Source organism: Diabrotica virgifera, chromosome 5 (assembly GCF_917563875.1).
Source record: "Diabrotica virgifera virgifera chromosome 5, PGI_DIABVI_V3a".
In the NCBI taxonomy this organism is placed as follows: Eukaryota; Metazoa; Arthropoda; class Insecta; order Coleoptera; family Chrysomelidae; genus Diabrotica; species Diabrotica virgifera.
The window spans coordinates 120,118,179-120,133,804 of NC_065447.1; the positions used below are offsets into that span (position 1 = coordinate 120,118,179).

At 33.4% G+C, this 15,626-nt stretch overlaps 1 protein-coding gene across 1 annotated transcript in view; it reads right to left on the reverse strand.

The window, feature by feature from the left end:
- Positions 1–15,626, reverse strand: part of LOC126884317 (peroxidase-like) — a 276,223-nt gene that overhangs the window by 45,394 nt on the left and 215,203 nt on the right. The window contains exon 7 of the mRNA XM_050650256.1: positions 1,075–1,420. Within this exon, the coding sequence (XP_050506213.1) occupies positions 1,075–1,420 (346 nt within the window). The remainder of the gene's footprint in view (positions 1–1,074; positions 1,421–15,626) is intronic.

Below are 15,626 nucleotides of genomic sequence, written 5' to 3' on the forward strand. Positions count from 1 at the left end.
GCCACCTGTACTAACGGCCAGTTTAAAAATTCCCCAAACCAATTACAGTAAAACCTGTCAGTAACGGCCACTAAAAATGAAAAAGCTATTGGCCGATATAGAAAGGTGACCGGTATTGCCAGTTTTTGTAGTCTAGATATAATTGGTTTGGGGAATTTTTAAACTGGCCGTTAGTACAGGTGGCCGATTTTATCAGGTGGCCAGTAACACAAGTTTTACTGTATATCTAGACTACAAAAACTGGCAATAACGGCCACCTTTCAATATCAGCCAATAGTTCTTTCATTTTAGTGGCCGTTACTGACAGGTTTGACTGTATTTCATTAACGTAAAGTTAACGCGTAAGTTAATATTTTATTGAATTATTTTGCTATTTGATCCCGTAATAATGTGTCCAATATAAAATATATAAGCGTTCATAAAACGTCCGTATTTCGTCCAGTATGGACGTCCAAAGGACGTTCAACGTCGGACGTCCAAAGGACGTCCATATTTATTCCGTCCGAAGGACGTCCAACGTCGGACGTCCAAAGGACGTCCATATTTATTCCTTCCGAAGGACGTCCAACATGGGACGTCCAAAGGACGTCCGTTTATAGTCCATGGACGTAAGGACCAAAAATGGACCTATTTTGGACGTCCAAAGGACGTCGTGTGCTATTAGGGTAAAATTGTTAAATTTTTCATGACAATAAAGCATAATAAAAAAAAAGAACGGTTGTGCACGATATCATAGAAAGAATTACCAGATTAAAATGGAGTTTCGCCGGACATATATAGCGAGACTGCAGGATGACAGATGGACAAAAATACTGTTAGAATGGAGTCCTCGCATGGACCAGAGAAGAAGAGGCAGACCACTAACACGCTGGACAGATGACATAAAAAGAATAGACGGTAGATGGATGCAATTAGCACAAGATCGAACTTCCTGAAGACGTGCCGAGGAGGCTTCTGTCCTGCAGTGGACAAGAGAAGAAGCTGGATAATGATGATCAGCCATTCAAGGTTATACCGTTTTTTCTACTAGACTACTACAGTCTGCCGCATTCTACTGTTAAGATAGGTACTTACTCCAAACTTCCAGCTATTAAGGAATGGAAATATCTAAATGCTGCAGTTGCATGTTCGTTCAAGATAGTGGGATTTACATTTTCATCATAATCGTTAACGAAATCTTTGGTATTGTACAATATATTATTTTTCAAAGAATTCTGTTCTCCGATGAAAATCGGTAACCATTCGTAGTACGTGATCTGCTGGTGTTGAGCGACGTTAATGATTCTTGATTCTTGGAAAAGAGTTTCATCGTCCCAGTGAGGGTTAAGTTTGGCTAAAATTCCTGCGATCCTGTTATGTTCTCGAAGAAGGACGATTTGAAGTAACGTAAGTTGAGGATTTTGGTTAACTCTCGCATCACCTTAAAAAAATAAATTAAATTTTTTACTGAACATTAGAACAAGTCTATCGCAGTTAAATGGTTTTAAAATATGAATTGTAAATATTTCTTTATTCTTAATACTGCCCTGAAGCTGTTTGGAAATAGTTCTCAAAATACAAAAAAAATCTTTAGCCGTTCGTTTAGACGAAAAGCCATGATAGGTGAAGCTAATCATTTTAGGCACCAGTAGAACCTAAAAGAAAACGTATGTCACTTTTTAGTGGCACATGCGTCGACAGTGGAGCATCAAACTTTTCACTTATGGACGGGATTAACAAATTAAAGGGTACTATCTCATAGTGCAGTCAATGAGGGTATTTGGCTCCGAATTTCACCCTACTACATCGATTTACTTGATATTTTCACAGTAAGTAGGGAATAGCTTAAGAAACAAAGTGTACCCTATGACGATGTGCGCTTTTATCTTGGGGTTGGTTCCAACCTCTTTTCGAGGGTGACCATTTTTTTGGTTATAATAGCCACGGAACAGACTAGAGAACCTACTTCTAAGCAAAAACTGTTTTATAATTATTTTTTAAAAACTCGATACTTTTTGAGTTATTCGTGGTTGAAAATTGGCTATTTTCAGTGAAAAATGACACCTTTTCGGACGGATTTTTACGAATACCTTAAAAATTATGCATCTAACAAAAAAACTATGCAAACTATTTTTATACCTTATAAAAAAACAAAGAGATTCGTTCCTTCATAAATCTTCTAATTATAATACAAAAAGAGATATGGTAGGTGAAAGGAGTTTGTTTTTCTGGTGAATGCTCAAATCGGTGTATTCAACTTGAAATAACAGAGAAACGGTCGATTTTAGGTGTATAATGATACTAATAACTTTTGTAGTGCTTGAAAAGGCATTTAAAATGAGCAATACTTAATGTCGATTACGTTCAAACTAAGCGAGATATGCTACAAAAAATTGATGACTAATGTATTTTAAGAAGAAATGAGAAGTATATTTAACCCCTTATCCATCAGAATTAAAATACATACATCGTTTTTGCTTTTACAATACTTTTTATTATAGTGTTATTTCTATGTCCAAAAATTTGGACTGATTTAAAATGAACGATTTTTGAAAAAAAATAAGATCAAATTATATAGCGCATTTTTAAATTTTCTTGAAAATCTTCCTTTTTCTCCATGTAACTCGAAAATGATACGAGATATGAAAAAAAGATACCACAGAAAAATGTGGGGTTCTTTTAGATACAAATTTCGTTTTTAATTTTCATTACTGTATCTCTTATCATTTTCAAGTTACATGGAGAAAAAGGAAGATTTTTAAGAAAATTTAAAACTGCGCTCTATAATTTGATCTTATTTTTTTTAAACCATTCATTTTAAACCCGTCCAACTTTTTGAACATAGAAATAACACTACGATAAAATATATTGTAGAAGGAAAACGATGCATTTACATTCTGGTGGATGGGGGTTAAAATTACTTCTCATTTTTTCTTAAAATACATTAGTTATCAATTTTGTTTGCAGCATATCTCGCTTAGTTTGAATGAAATGGATCTTTAATATTGCTCATTTTAAAGGTCTTTTCAAGCGCTACAAAAGGTATTGATAGCATTATACACCTAAAATCTACCGTTTCTCTGTTATTTCAAGTTGAATACACCAATTTGGGCATGTACCAAAAAAACAAACTCCTTTCACCTACCATATCTCTTTTTGTATTATAAGTGGAAAATTTGTGAAGGCAAGCGTCTCTTTGTTTTTTTATAACCTACAAAAATGTTTTATATAGTTTTTTTAGTTAGATGCATAGTTTTTAAGGTATTTGCGAAAAACTGTTTGAAAAGGTGTTTTGTTTCAATGAAAATGGTCAATTGTCAACTACAAATAACTCAAAAAGTATTGAGTTTAAAAAAAAATTATAGAACAGTTTTTGCTTAGAATTAGGTTCTCTAGCGAATTCCGTGGTTATTTTAACCAAAAAAATTTTCACCCCTGAGAAGGGGTGGGAACCACCCCCAAGATAAAAGCACACATCGGCATAGGGTAGACTTTGAGTTTGGAGATAAGTAGAGGCTATTTCCAAAATTTCATTAAAATCCATGCAGTAGGATGGAATTCGGAGGTAATATCCTATTCTTGCTCCCATTTACTGGCGTATCACTCACAGAATAGGGAACTTGCACATTTTTGTTTTAATTACATAATAATGTTCAGTTTCGTTTAAAAATAAGATTTCCAAAATTTCACGCGTTAAAACCTCATAGTAACTTAAAAGTACAAATTTAAAATCTTCTAGGTATTAAAATCATTTCAAACGATCAAAAACACTTGTGACGTCACATCATTCTATTTTCTACTGACGTTTATAATGTCTCATTTAAAATTATATACATTTTTTTTTAAATGAATAACCATTTTCAATTTCGTTGCAAAACGAAAATACAGCCGAACCATATTCTAGTCCAATCAGAGAGTGCTGCAAGCACCTCTACCGGTTTCGAAACTTATTAGTCTCTCATCAGGAGGCACATATGCTGCTCTCCCTGATCCAACCAAAACAAACCCCAGCGTGCAGTCCCGGATTGCAACGAACGAAATGGCATAGATGCCCTAGCGGCAACTGCTACAAGAAGACTAAGTTTTCACTCTAATGGCATATAAAACAACATAATGCTATTCTACATCCCACCAGAATGAAAACAATGGGAACCTTCTCTGGTTACACCTCCGAGGCTTCTACAATTTGCAAGCCATACGGATGCTGAGACTAAGGAAGATGAGGGAATTCTACAATTTGCAATTCACGTCCCATCTGCTCAGCGCGGTAAAGTTCCAACGAGAATGGTTCCCTTCATACTCCACACAGAGTAAATGTAAATCAAAAATGAATAACCATTTTCAATTTCGTTGCAAAACGAAAATACAGCCGAACCATATTCTAGTCCAATCAGAGAGTGCTGCAAGCACCTCTACCGGTTTCGAAACTTATTAGTCTCTCATCAGGAGGCACATATGCTGCTCTCCCTGATCCAACCAAAACAAACCCCAGCGTGCAGTCCCGGATTGCAACGAACGAAATGGCATAGATGCCCTAGCGGCAACTGCTACAAGAAGACTAAGTTTTCACTCTAATGGCATATAAAACAACATAATGCTATTCTACATCCCACCAGAATGAAAACAATGGAAACCTTCTCTGGTTACACCTCCGAGGCTTCTACAATTTGCAAGCCATACGGATGCTGAGACTAAGGAAGATGAGGGAATTCTACAATTTGCAATTCACGTCCCATCTGCTCAGCGCGGTAAAGTTCCAACGAGAATGGTTCCCTTCATACTGAGTGCTTGCAGCACTCCCTGATTGGACTAGAATATGGTTCGGCTGTATTTTCGTTTTGCAACGAAATTGAAAATGGTTATTCATTTTTGATTTACATTTACTCTGTGTGGAGTATGAAGGGAACCATTCTCGTTGGAACTTTACCGCGCTGAGCAGATGGGACGTGAATTGCAAATTGTAGAATTCCCTCATCTTCCTTAGTCTCAGCATCCGTATGGCTTGCAAATTGTAGAAGCCTCGGAGGTGTAACCAGAGAAGGTTCCCATTGTTTTCATTCTGGTGGGATGTAGAATAGCATTATGTTGTTTTATATGCCATTAGAGTGAAAACTTAGTCTACATTTTTTTTACTTTGGAGTCTAACACAGTTTTTGAAGAGATAGTATTGAATTGTATGTGTTTTTATTATGGAAAATAAAAGTAAATACTATGAAAGTGTTATTTAATACCATTGTATTAAAGAACAACAATTAAAACCCTCCCAATAACATATTTATTAGACTACCAGTCAATAAGAAACGGAGTTTAAAGTGGTTACAAAGGACATTAAGACATTTTAGTTCATTCTCAAGGTCTGCATGGATGCGAAGCTAATTTTAATATAACTATCTGTTGTTTTAATGTAATATCTGTTGTATGATTTTTTTTTTTAAATCAACAGTATTTTGAATAAAAATAAAATACAGTGCGCTGGAATAAGTGTTACCCCCCCCCTTAGCACCGAAATTTAGCACCTACGCTCTCAAACAGGAGTAAAGTATTATACATTTTTGTAATCAGCATTTCAAAATCTTTTAAATGAGGTGTCACATGATGTACTTTTCCATTTAAAAAAGTCAAAGTTATGCCTGTCACCTGAAGAGGGATCGCGTAAAGTTCGAAACATTGATGCTATAATATACTATGATTATTTTAAAAATCGACCTGTCCGAGCTTTTCGCTTATGTGCTAAAAATAAATATGTTAATAAGGGGGGGGGGTAACACTTATTCCAGCGCACTGTATGTAGAACTTTTAAATACAGAATGTATACAGGGTGTTTCATTAATAATTGTTCCTATAGTAACTAGAGAAACCTTAGCACAAAATACGAAGATTTATCTTAAAACACTTAAATAAAATGTGGTATCTTACTGAGTTACAGGGTGTTTTATCTAAAAATTTAAAAACTATTTTTGCTCAGCATTTTAAAACTATTCGACGTATCCTTTTCATGCTTGGCAGAAAGTGCTACCCACATAACAATGATGTTCGTATCATGTTCTAAGCATATACTACCAACATTCGTCAGAGTATATTCTTTTTAGTATATGCGTAGTACAAGCATAGCATGTACCTTAAAAAACATTCTAAATTTCATGTTCTTTGCACATACTTTAAAGTATATTCTCGTACCGAATATACTGAGTACATTCGTGTACGTAGTAACTCGGAATATTCGTAAAAGTTTATTCTTAGAATGTACCTTTACCGAATATTCTTAGCACATACTTATAAGTACATTCTTAACACATACTTATAAGTAGATACTATTCTCAGAATATACTTTTACCGAATATTCTTAGCACATACTTATAAGTACATACTTAACACATACTTATAAGTAGATACTTTTAAAATATCTTAAAAATAATATATATGTATGTATAGGAAGAATAATGTTAGCCTATAGATTATCAACTTCGTTAAGAATAATTAATGAAATTTAAAAATTTATGTATGTAGGTACTATTAATTAAACTACCGAATTCATTATTTAAAATTGTTTTAATTGTATGGTAAAAATGTTTAAGAATTAATTGTATTAACGAAAAAGGAGAAATTGTCGTTTCGCTTTCATAACTGAAATGCATTTACTATTTTGATTAAGTTTATTGGAAGAATTTTATTTTTACATGGAATTGACATTCAGGTAAGCTGTGTGGCTGAGCCAAAACCCACAACCGGCACAAACAAAGCGGAAACGACCGCTGCATACCTGCATAGGGGTTAGCGGGTAGGGGGTTGGGAACAAAGGAAAAATACAAAATATGAAAATAGTTACTGAATAGGCATTTGGCATTTGTGTCTACACTTAACACTAACAATGTCTATGCTGTGTTGTGAGGAAGACCAAGTATTTCAACCAGGAATAGGAACATGCATAATTAAACGTTTTATTTTGTTTGCTGTCAACTTACAAATAAAAAATTCATTTTGGTACTTCAATATTACTTAAATAGTAAGTATGTATATAGGTACATATAAGCAACATATAAATTTTAGTTATTTACATACATATGTTACATAATATTTATTTGGGTACGATAGGTATATGAATATGAATATATAAATTTATATATTCAGCATTTTTATTTTTATATGCACATAATAACTAAATATATATACCTACTTACCTATATAATATTGATATAACTAACTAAAATTTATATAATATTTTATATTTACTTTTTAAGTAATATTGTAGAATGTACTAACTACATTCTCATATGTAATATGTAAATTTAGTAGAAAGTAGAACCTAGGATGAGATTCGGTGATGCTGAAAACATGCTTCTGAGCAATATAGCACTTCCTTGTAATATTCTTCCCATATACTAAAAAGTACATTCTTCCTATATACTAAAAGATGTGAGGTAGTACATTCTAAGTATATAAATAGAAGGTTTATAGCACCTTCTTAGAATATCCTAAAAAGTATATTCTTGGTATATACTGAGAAGAAGTGCGGTAGTACATTCTAAGTATATACATAGAACGTTTAAGTACTGTAATGTAGTATATACTCAGTATGTGCTCTGCACATTCGCAATGGTAATTACGCATATTCTTAGTATATACTTTTTCTGAAAAGTATGTTCTATGAATCTACTAAGAACATGAAATTGTTATGTGGGTACTACTGTACACCCTACTAAATTATGATAAACAAACGTTTCTAGCTACTACCAGAGGCGTACGACAGGGGATAGTGAATGGTTGACCCTTCTTAAATTTTAGTGTTGTTTTTAGATTCTTCAATACTTTCTACGTAAATAATATACTCTTCATTGGTAACGATAAAGTCATTAGTTTTCGAGATATTTGAAGTTAAATATGAAACGGCACAGTTATTTTGATTAATTTATGATAATATGATTCATATGATTAAAAATTAAAAATTATTTGTTCCCAGTACTTTAAACCTATTTGGCGTATCCTTATCATACTTGGCAGAAAGTGTAGGTACTGTACACCTTATTAAATTAAGATAAATAAACGTTTCTAGCTACTACCAGAGGCGTACGACAGGGTATAGTGCCTGATTGACCTTTCCCAAATTCTACGCCACTGACGAAATTGCTATTTTAGTGTAATTTTTTGCTTTTCCAGTACTTTTTATGTAAATAATATACTCTTCATTCGGAACGATAAAATGATTAGTTTTCGAGATATTTGAAATTAAAAATGAAGCGACACAATATATTAATCAAAATAACGGTCTAGTTTCATTTTTTAACTTCAAAGATCTCGAAAATTAATGACTTTATCGTTTAAACAAGCTTATGATTCTGTTAGCAGAGAGGCATTATGGCAGACTATGGTGGAAATGGGAGTACCTGGAAAGCTGGTACGATTAGCACAGGTTAGCACGGAGAACGCTTCCGCACGAATCAGAATTGGCAGCACCACGTCGGAGGAATTCCTCATTGACACCGGGCTTAGACAAGGAGATCCTCTCGCCCCCCTGCTGTTTAACTTCGCACTGGAACATGCAGTAAGGAAAGCTCAGCCACAACTGACAAACGGATTTGCAGCCCAAGGATCAAAAATACTATTAGCCTTTGCGGATGACGTGGACACAATTGCACAATCCACCAGAGATGCAAAAGAAGTTTTCACCCTATTCGAGAACGGAGCCAAGGAAGTTGGTCTTAAGGTCAACGAGGACAAGACCAAGTACATGGTGGTTACGAAGAACCCAAGACCAAGGGTTAGACAAAACGTAACAATTAATGAATACAACTTTGAAGTCGTCAAAGAATTTAAGTACCTGGGAGCGATTATAACATCTGAAAATAAATATGAAAAGGACGTAGCAGCCAGGATCATTGCAGGAAACAGGGCATATTACTCATTAATGACCCTACTTAAATCAAAAATACTCTCAAGACCAGCAAAAATAAGAATATATAAGACAATAATTCGTCCCACAATAACATATGGAAGCGAAACATGGACTCTGAATCAGCGGGAAACGACAAAATTACTGGTACTTGAAAGAAAGATACTGCGGACTATCTATGGGCCTTGCAGAGACGAGACAACAGGAGAATGGAGAAGAAGACACAATGATGAACTCCAGACAATATATGGAGATGAAAACATAGTACGCTACATTAAAGCAAACAGAATACGATGGGCGGGTCACGTGCTAAGATCAAGTGACGAAAGACTTCTGAACGCCACATTCTGGGAAAGGCCCGATGGAAAAAGGTCAGTTGGTCGCCCAAGAAAGAGATGGAAGGACGCAGTAGCCAGTGATCTACGCAAAATGGGAGTACAGCAATGGGAAATAGCTGCTCAGGACCGACAACAATGGAGGGAAATAGTAAACGCGGCCAAGACTCACATTGAGTTGTAGAGCCAAATGATGATGATGATGATGATCGTTACGAATGAAGAGTATATTATTTTCATAGAAAGTATTGGAGAATCCAATAATTGAACTAAAATGGCAATACCGCCAGTGGCGTAGAACTTGGAAAGGGTCAACCATTCACTTTCCCCTGTCGTACGCCTCTGATAATAGTCAGAAAGGTTGGTTTAGCATAATTTAGTAGTTTGTACAGTACCTATACTTCCTGCCAAGTATGAAAATTATACGTTGAATAGTTTTAAAATGCTGAGCAAAAATAATTTTTAAATTTTTAGATAAAACACCCTGTAACTTAGTAAGGAGCCACATTTTATTTAAGAGTTTTAGGTTAAATCTTCGTATTTTGTGCTAAGGTTTCTCCAGTTACTATATGGACAATTATTAATGAAACACCCTGTATGTATAATAATATAGAGGTAAAAGATCAAAATAATAAATTAATATATAATATCAATTCTGTGGTAATATCAAACATATTTACAATGGGTAAGTTATCAGAGTGTCCTTTAGAAAAACCCTCTTCGGTTATTTTAAAAAAATTGTCTTAACAAAAACAATCAAATATTGCAAACTGCAATACACCATAAAATGATTACAACAAGTAAATGAATATCAAACCTAACGAATTAATGGTGCGGACTGTAAACATTATAATCATATGACGTCACGACGCGTTTTGGGGCCAAAATTTGAAATTAGAATCGTCTTTAGGGGCCAAACGAAAGACAAAAACAACTTAATTTCTTTTTCTTTGATATATAGTTTAAATTATGTTCTGTTGTAAGTTATAACATTTTTCTCGAATTTAATCCTATTCAATTTTTGTCATTTTTTTACGTTCTATGTGACTAAGAAAAAATAAGACTCAGCGCAATTTTAACCAACCACCCCCTTCTCCCTCCTGCGACCCTCAAAAACATGATTTTTCGCTTTTTTTGCATAAATGAGGCTTTCACAAAATATATCTTTTTTTATAGACCCGTAGGTTGGATGTATATAACTTCAAAAAACTTTGTTTTGGAGGTGAGCGCAGGTCTATTTTTTATTTTGTGTATTTTATCAAACAAGATATTTCTAATTTTTGTCAGATTTTTTCGTAAGGTTCGCCACCTTAAAAAATCCGAGAAACTGTTTTTTAGGGGGTGTTTGTGGATTTCTACGTCGCTGTCCCTTTTTGAATGTTATAAAGGACCCAGTTACTTCAACTTACATACAACCTATAAAAAATCCTTGATTTTATTTATTTTGAAGTCTATAAAATAGGAATTAACACATATAATATGACCTATAAAGACCTATAAAGTTTATAGACCTATAAAATAGGGACAATCGCCAAAACCCTCTTAAAAACAGTTTTACAGATTTTTGAAAGTGCCAAACCTTACCGAAATATCTGAAGAAAATTAGAAATATAGTGTTCCATAAAATACACAAAATAAAAAAATAGACCTGCAGCTATCTCCAAAAAAAAGTAACACGTTTTAAAAAAAAAATATTTTTTAAGGTTATGTGCAGCCAACCTACGGGTCTATAAAATAGACAAGTTTTGTGAAAGCCCCACTATGCGAGTGAATTTTTTGAAATCTTAAAGTTGATTACATCCTACCTAAAAAAAAAATAAAAACGAAAACTGATGTTTTTGATGGTAGGGGAGGGGAAAGTGGTGGTGGGTTAAAATTACGCTGAGTCTTACTTCTTAATCACGTAAAAATTTAATTCTGGGAGTGAGGTACGGTACCCTTTAATTTATTTATCTTGTCCATAAGTGATGGGCCACTGTCGACGCATGTGCCACTAAATAGTCACGGCATAGTGCTCATACGTTTTCTTTTAGGTTCTACTATTTAAGTTATAGACTGTAGACTCTTATGGTGCCTAAAATGATTAGCAAATTTCACGTATCCCGGCTTTTAGTGTATTTTTATTTATTTCTAATTTAACCGTTCATAAGAAAACGGAATGTTTATGATACCTATACCCTATACCTAATAGTATTATTATATGAAATGCTTAGAATGAAAATTTAATATGAGTGGAAGATTCAGAAGGAGAGTTTTAGCGAACATGAGGAACCACGTGTAGATCGAAATTCCATTCGAACCTAGTATTAAGCCGGCCACTCACGGTACTACTGCGATGTCGTTCGACAAAATCGTCGATGAGATCAATTCTGCAGTACTGCAGCAGACAGGCCAGACTGTCTGCGGTTTTGTTGGATATACGGTCACACCCGATCAAAATTTTTTTGAGTAGTTCAACGTCACTCTCAAATATATTAAGAGCAGTAGGTTTTGCAGAACCCTCAAAGCGCAGAGGCGTTGCAGAGCACATAGAGAAAATTAAACAGATCGCGGACGTGCGGCATGCCCTATATAAAGCTCGGACACCACGAAAGCGACTATAATCCAGAAAAAGCTTCATTGGAACAGTGCATGATGAACCGCCTGAGTATTTTCCTCTTCTACAGGTTCAATGGACTGGCCAATCTCTAGACTTTAAAACGTGGAAAACTATGAATAGGATATCTTGATCTATAGGATCTACTTGAATTTCAGCGCTTAAGACATCTTTCAAAACTAAAAATTAAATTGGCATACAACGAATACATCGAAAATATACAATTATCCCTTTCTGTAAACCCTAGAAAGTTTTGGTCATACGTAAATGCTAAAAATAACACTTCACGGATTCCTGGTGAAATGAAATATCAAGGCATTGCTACTTCTGAACCACAAAATATCGTTGATATCTTTGCTGAATACTTTAATGATGTTTATCAAGCAGGTAATGTACTAACCAGCAATAATGCCTTAGCGGTCAACACTGAATGTCTAAATTTTTATCCTGTTCAAGAAACTGAAATAATTCAAGCCAGCAAAAAATTAAAAAATAAGATGACTTCTGGACCTGATAAAATACCCTCTTTTTTTATTAAAGATTGCATAGGTGCTTTAACTAAGCCATTATTAAAAATTTTCAATTTGTGTCTATTATACAAACAGTATCCAAGTATCTGGAAGGAATCAAAGGTATGTCCTGTTTATAAAAATGGGGAAAAATGTTGTGTAGAAAATTGTAGGCCCATATCTATTATATGCAATTTATCCAAAATTTTTGAAATCATACTTTATAATCGTATATACTCTTTCACTCGTAATCAAATTTCACAATATCAGCATGGATTCATTGCTAATCGATCCACAGTTACAAACTTATTGGGAATAACACAGTACATATCTAAGGCATTGGATAGGAGATCCCAAGTTGACGTTATATATACTGATTTTTCAAAGGCCTTTGACAAAATTCATCATGGAGTTCTTTCCAAATTGTCCCTTTTTGGTTTTTCTAAAGATGCTGTCGCTTTCATAAAATCCTATTTGTCTGGTAGAACTCAATTTGTATCTTATAATGGTTATAACTCTCACAAATACATACCTTCATCTGGAGTCCCACAAGGATCAAATCTAGCTCCACTTTTGTTTTTGTTATTTATTAATGACTTATGTGAGAAAATTTCTGTGCCCTGTTTGTGTTATGCAGATGATTTAAAAGTTTACTTAGAAATTAACGATATCAATGATTGTCATGTCACACTATCCAGAATGAACTGAGTGGTGTGCATGAATGGTGTAAAGAAAACTATTTAAATCTTAATGCAAATAAATGCAAAGTTGTAAGTTACTCAAGGAAACATAATAGTATAAACTATGTGTATACTATTGATGGTAGCGAACTGGAACATGTGAATAAAATTAAAGATCTTGGCATAATTTTCGACTGTAAACTTTCATTTACTGAACATATCTTTAAAAGTTTCTGAAGCACTTAAATCACATGGATTTATAGGCAGAAATAGCCGAAATATTACTAACATAAAAACTGTCAAATTACTATATTTCTGTTATGTACGTTGTAAATTAGAATATGCGTCTATTAGTCCATTCTTTCACGGTTTTTGCTCTAAATTTTGAAGAACCGCTTGGATTGACATGAAATTTGACATACGCATAGCTTACATGTCAAAGAAAAAAAGTGATATTGTGCCGATGTGTGCTCTTTGTCCTGGGGGTGACCTTCACCCCCTCTTGGGGGTGAAAAAATATAAGTCCAAAATAAGTCCGGAAATAGATAAACTGACTAATTTTAAGTAACTTTTGTTCTAAAGAGCTTTTTCGCCAAGTCAACACTTTTCGAGTTATTTGCGAGTGAATATGTTCATTTTTCAACAAAATAACTACATTTTTAGACGGTTTTTCGCAAATATTTCAAAAAATAAGTATTTTGTCGAAAAAAACGTTCTTAGCAAAAATATAGCCTGTAAAAAAGTAAAAAAGTGGTGTACGCGTTAGGTCTCTGGACCTCGTAAAACCAAAGTTATAGCCAATGAAAAATAGATTCATATTCACCAAATTTCAAAAAGAATACTTCGAAGTGAAATATCCAAAAAATTAAACACTTTTTGGGAAAAAGCCATTATAACTTTTTTAAAGTGTTTAAAAATGCTTTATTTCTGTTTTTATAAAAAGTTTCTAGCATTAAATTTAAGCAAGTTACGCTCAAAATAAAGTTGGTCCCTTTTGTTTTGGCAAAAAAAAATCGGGAAGACCACCCCCTAATTAGCAACTTAAATAAAATTAATCGTTACCGCTCCACAAATTATTTTACTTATGTTGTGTTTATATGAACTGTAAGTTTCATCAATTCAAAGTGCTTATTCTGGAAAAAATTTGGTAAGTAAAATTTTTAAAAATTTTAATTTTGAAAAATATGCTTTTTTCAAAATAACTTAAAAATTGTTAGTGATACCAAAAATCTCGAAAAACAAAAAAGTCAGCATTGCTTTTCTGAATATCATGTATTTTTTTGTTTTTCTGTTAGACAAAAATTGATTAAGATTTGGTGTTTGTAAATTTGCATACATTCGTAATCAGTGACTCGTCCAACCCCTTTTAGCTACAGCCATTTCAAAAATAAGGACTTTGAACCTATGAAACTTACAGATCATATAAACAATACATACACAATTCAAGAAAATTGTGAAGTCGTAACGATTAAGTTCATTTGAGATACTAATTAGGGGGTGATATCCAAGATTTTTTTACCAAAAAAAAGGGACTAACTTTATTTTGAGCGTAACTTGTTTACTTTTGATGTAAGAAATTTTTTTTATAAAACAAAAATGAAGCTTTTTTAAACACTTTAAATAAGTTGTAATAAGTTTTCCCCGAGATGTGCTTTATTTTTGGATATTTCACGTTAAAGTATTCCATTTGGAATTTGACGAATATGAACCTATTTTTAATTAGCTATAACTCTGCTTCTACTAGGTATAGAAACATGATATATACACCATTTTTTTAAATTTTTTATAGACTAAAAACCGTCTAAAAGCGTGGTTATTTTGTTGAAAAAATGAACATATTCACTGGCAAATAACTCGAAAAGTATTGACTTAGTGAAAAAACTTTATAGAACAAAAGTTACTTAAAATTAGTCAGTTTATCAATTTCTGGACTTACTTTGGACGAATACTTTTTCATCTACAAGAGGGGGTGAAAAGCACCCCCGGGGCAAAAGCACATATCGGCACAATATCACTTTTTTCTTTGACTTGTTAGCTATGTGTATGCCAAATTTCATGTCAATCCTTTAAAATTTAGAGGTTTTGCAATATTTTACCGTTAAAGAACGTAGGTACTATACAGGGTGTAACAAAAATACAGGTCATAAATTTAATCGCGCATTCTGGGACCTAAAATAGTTCGATTGAACATAACTTACCTTAGTACAAATGTGCACGGAAAAAAAGTTACAGCCCTTTGAATTTACAAAATGAAAATCGATTTTTTCCAATATATCGAAAACTATTAGAGATTTTTTATTAAAAACGGACATGTGGTATTGTTATGGCGGTAGTATTTTAAGAAAAAATTATAATGAAATTTAGACACCCCATAAAAATTTTATGGGGGTTTGGTTCCTTTAAACCCCCCCCCCACCCCCCAAACTTTTGTGTACGTTTCAATTTAATTATTATTGTAGCGCCATTAGTTAAACACAAGTTTTTAAAAACTTTTTTGTTCCTTAGTACTTTTTCCAAAAGTCAGTTTTTATCGAGATATTTGAATATTTGTCAAATCCACTACATATTTGTATATGGTAAAGTACGATTATGGAGACTTTGTAATAATATGAAAATTTATTTATGATTTACATTTTTAGG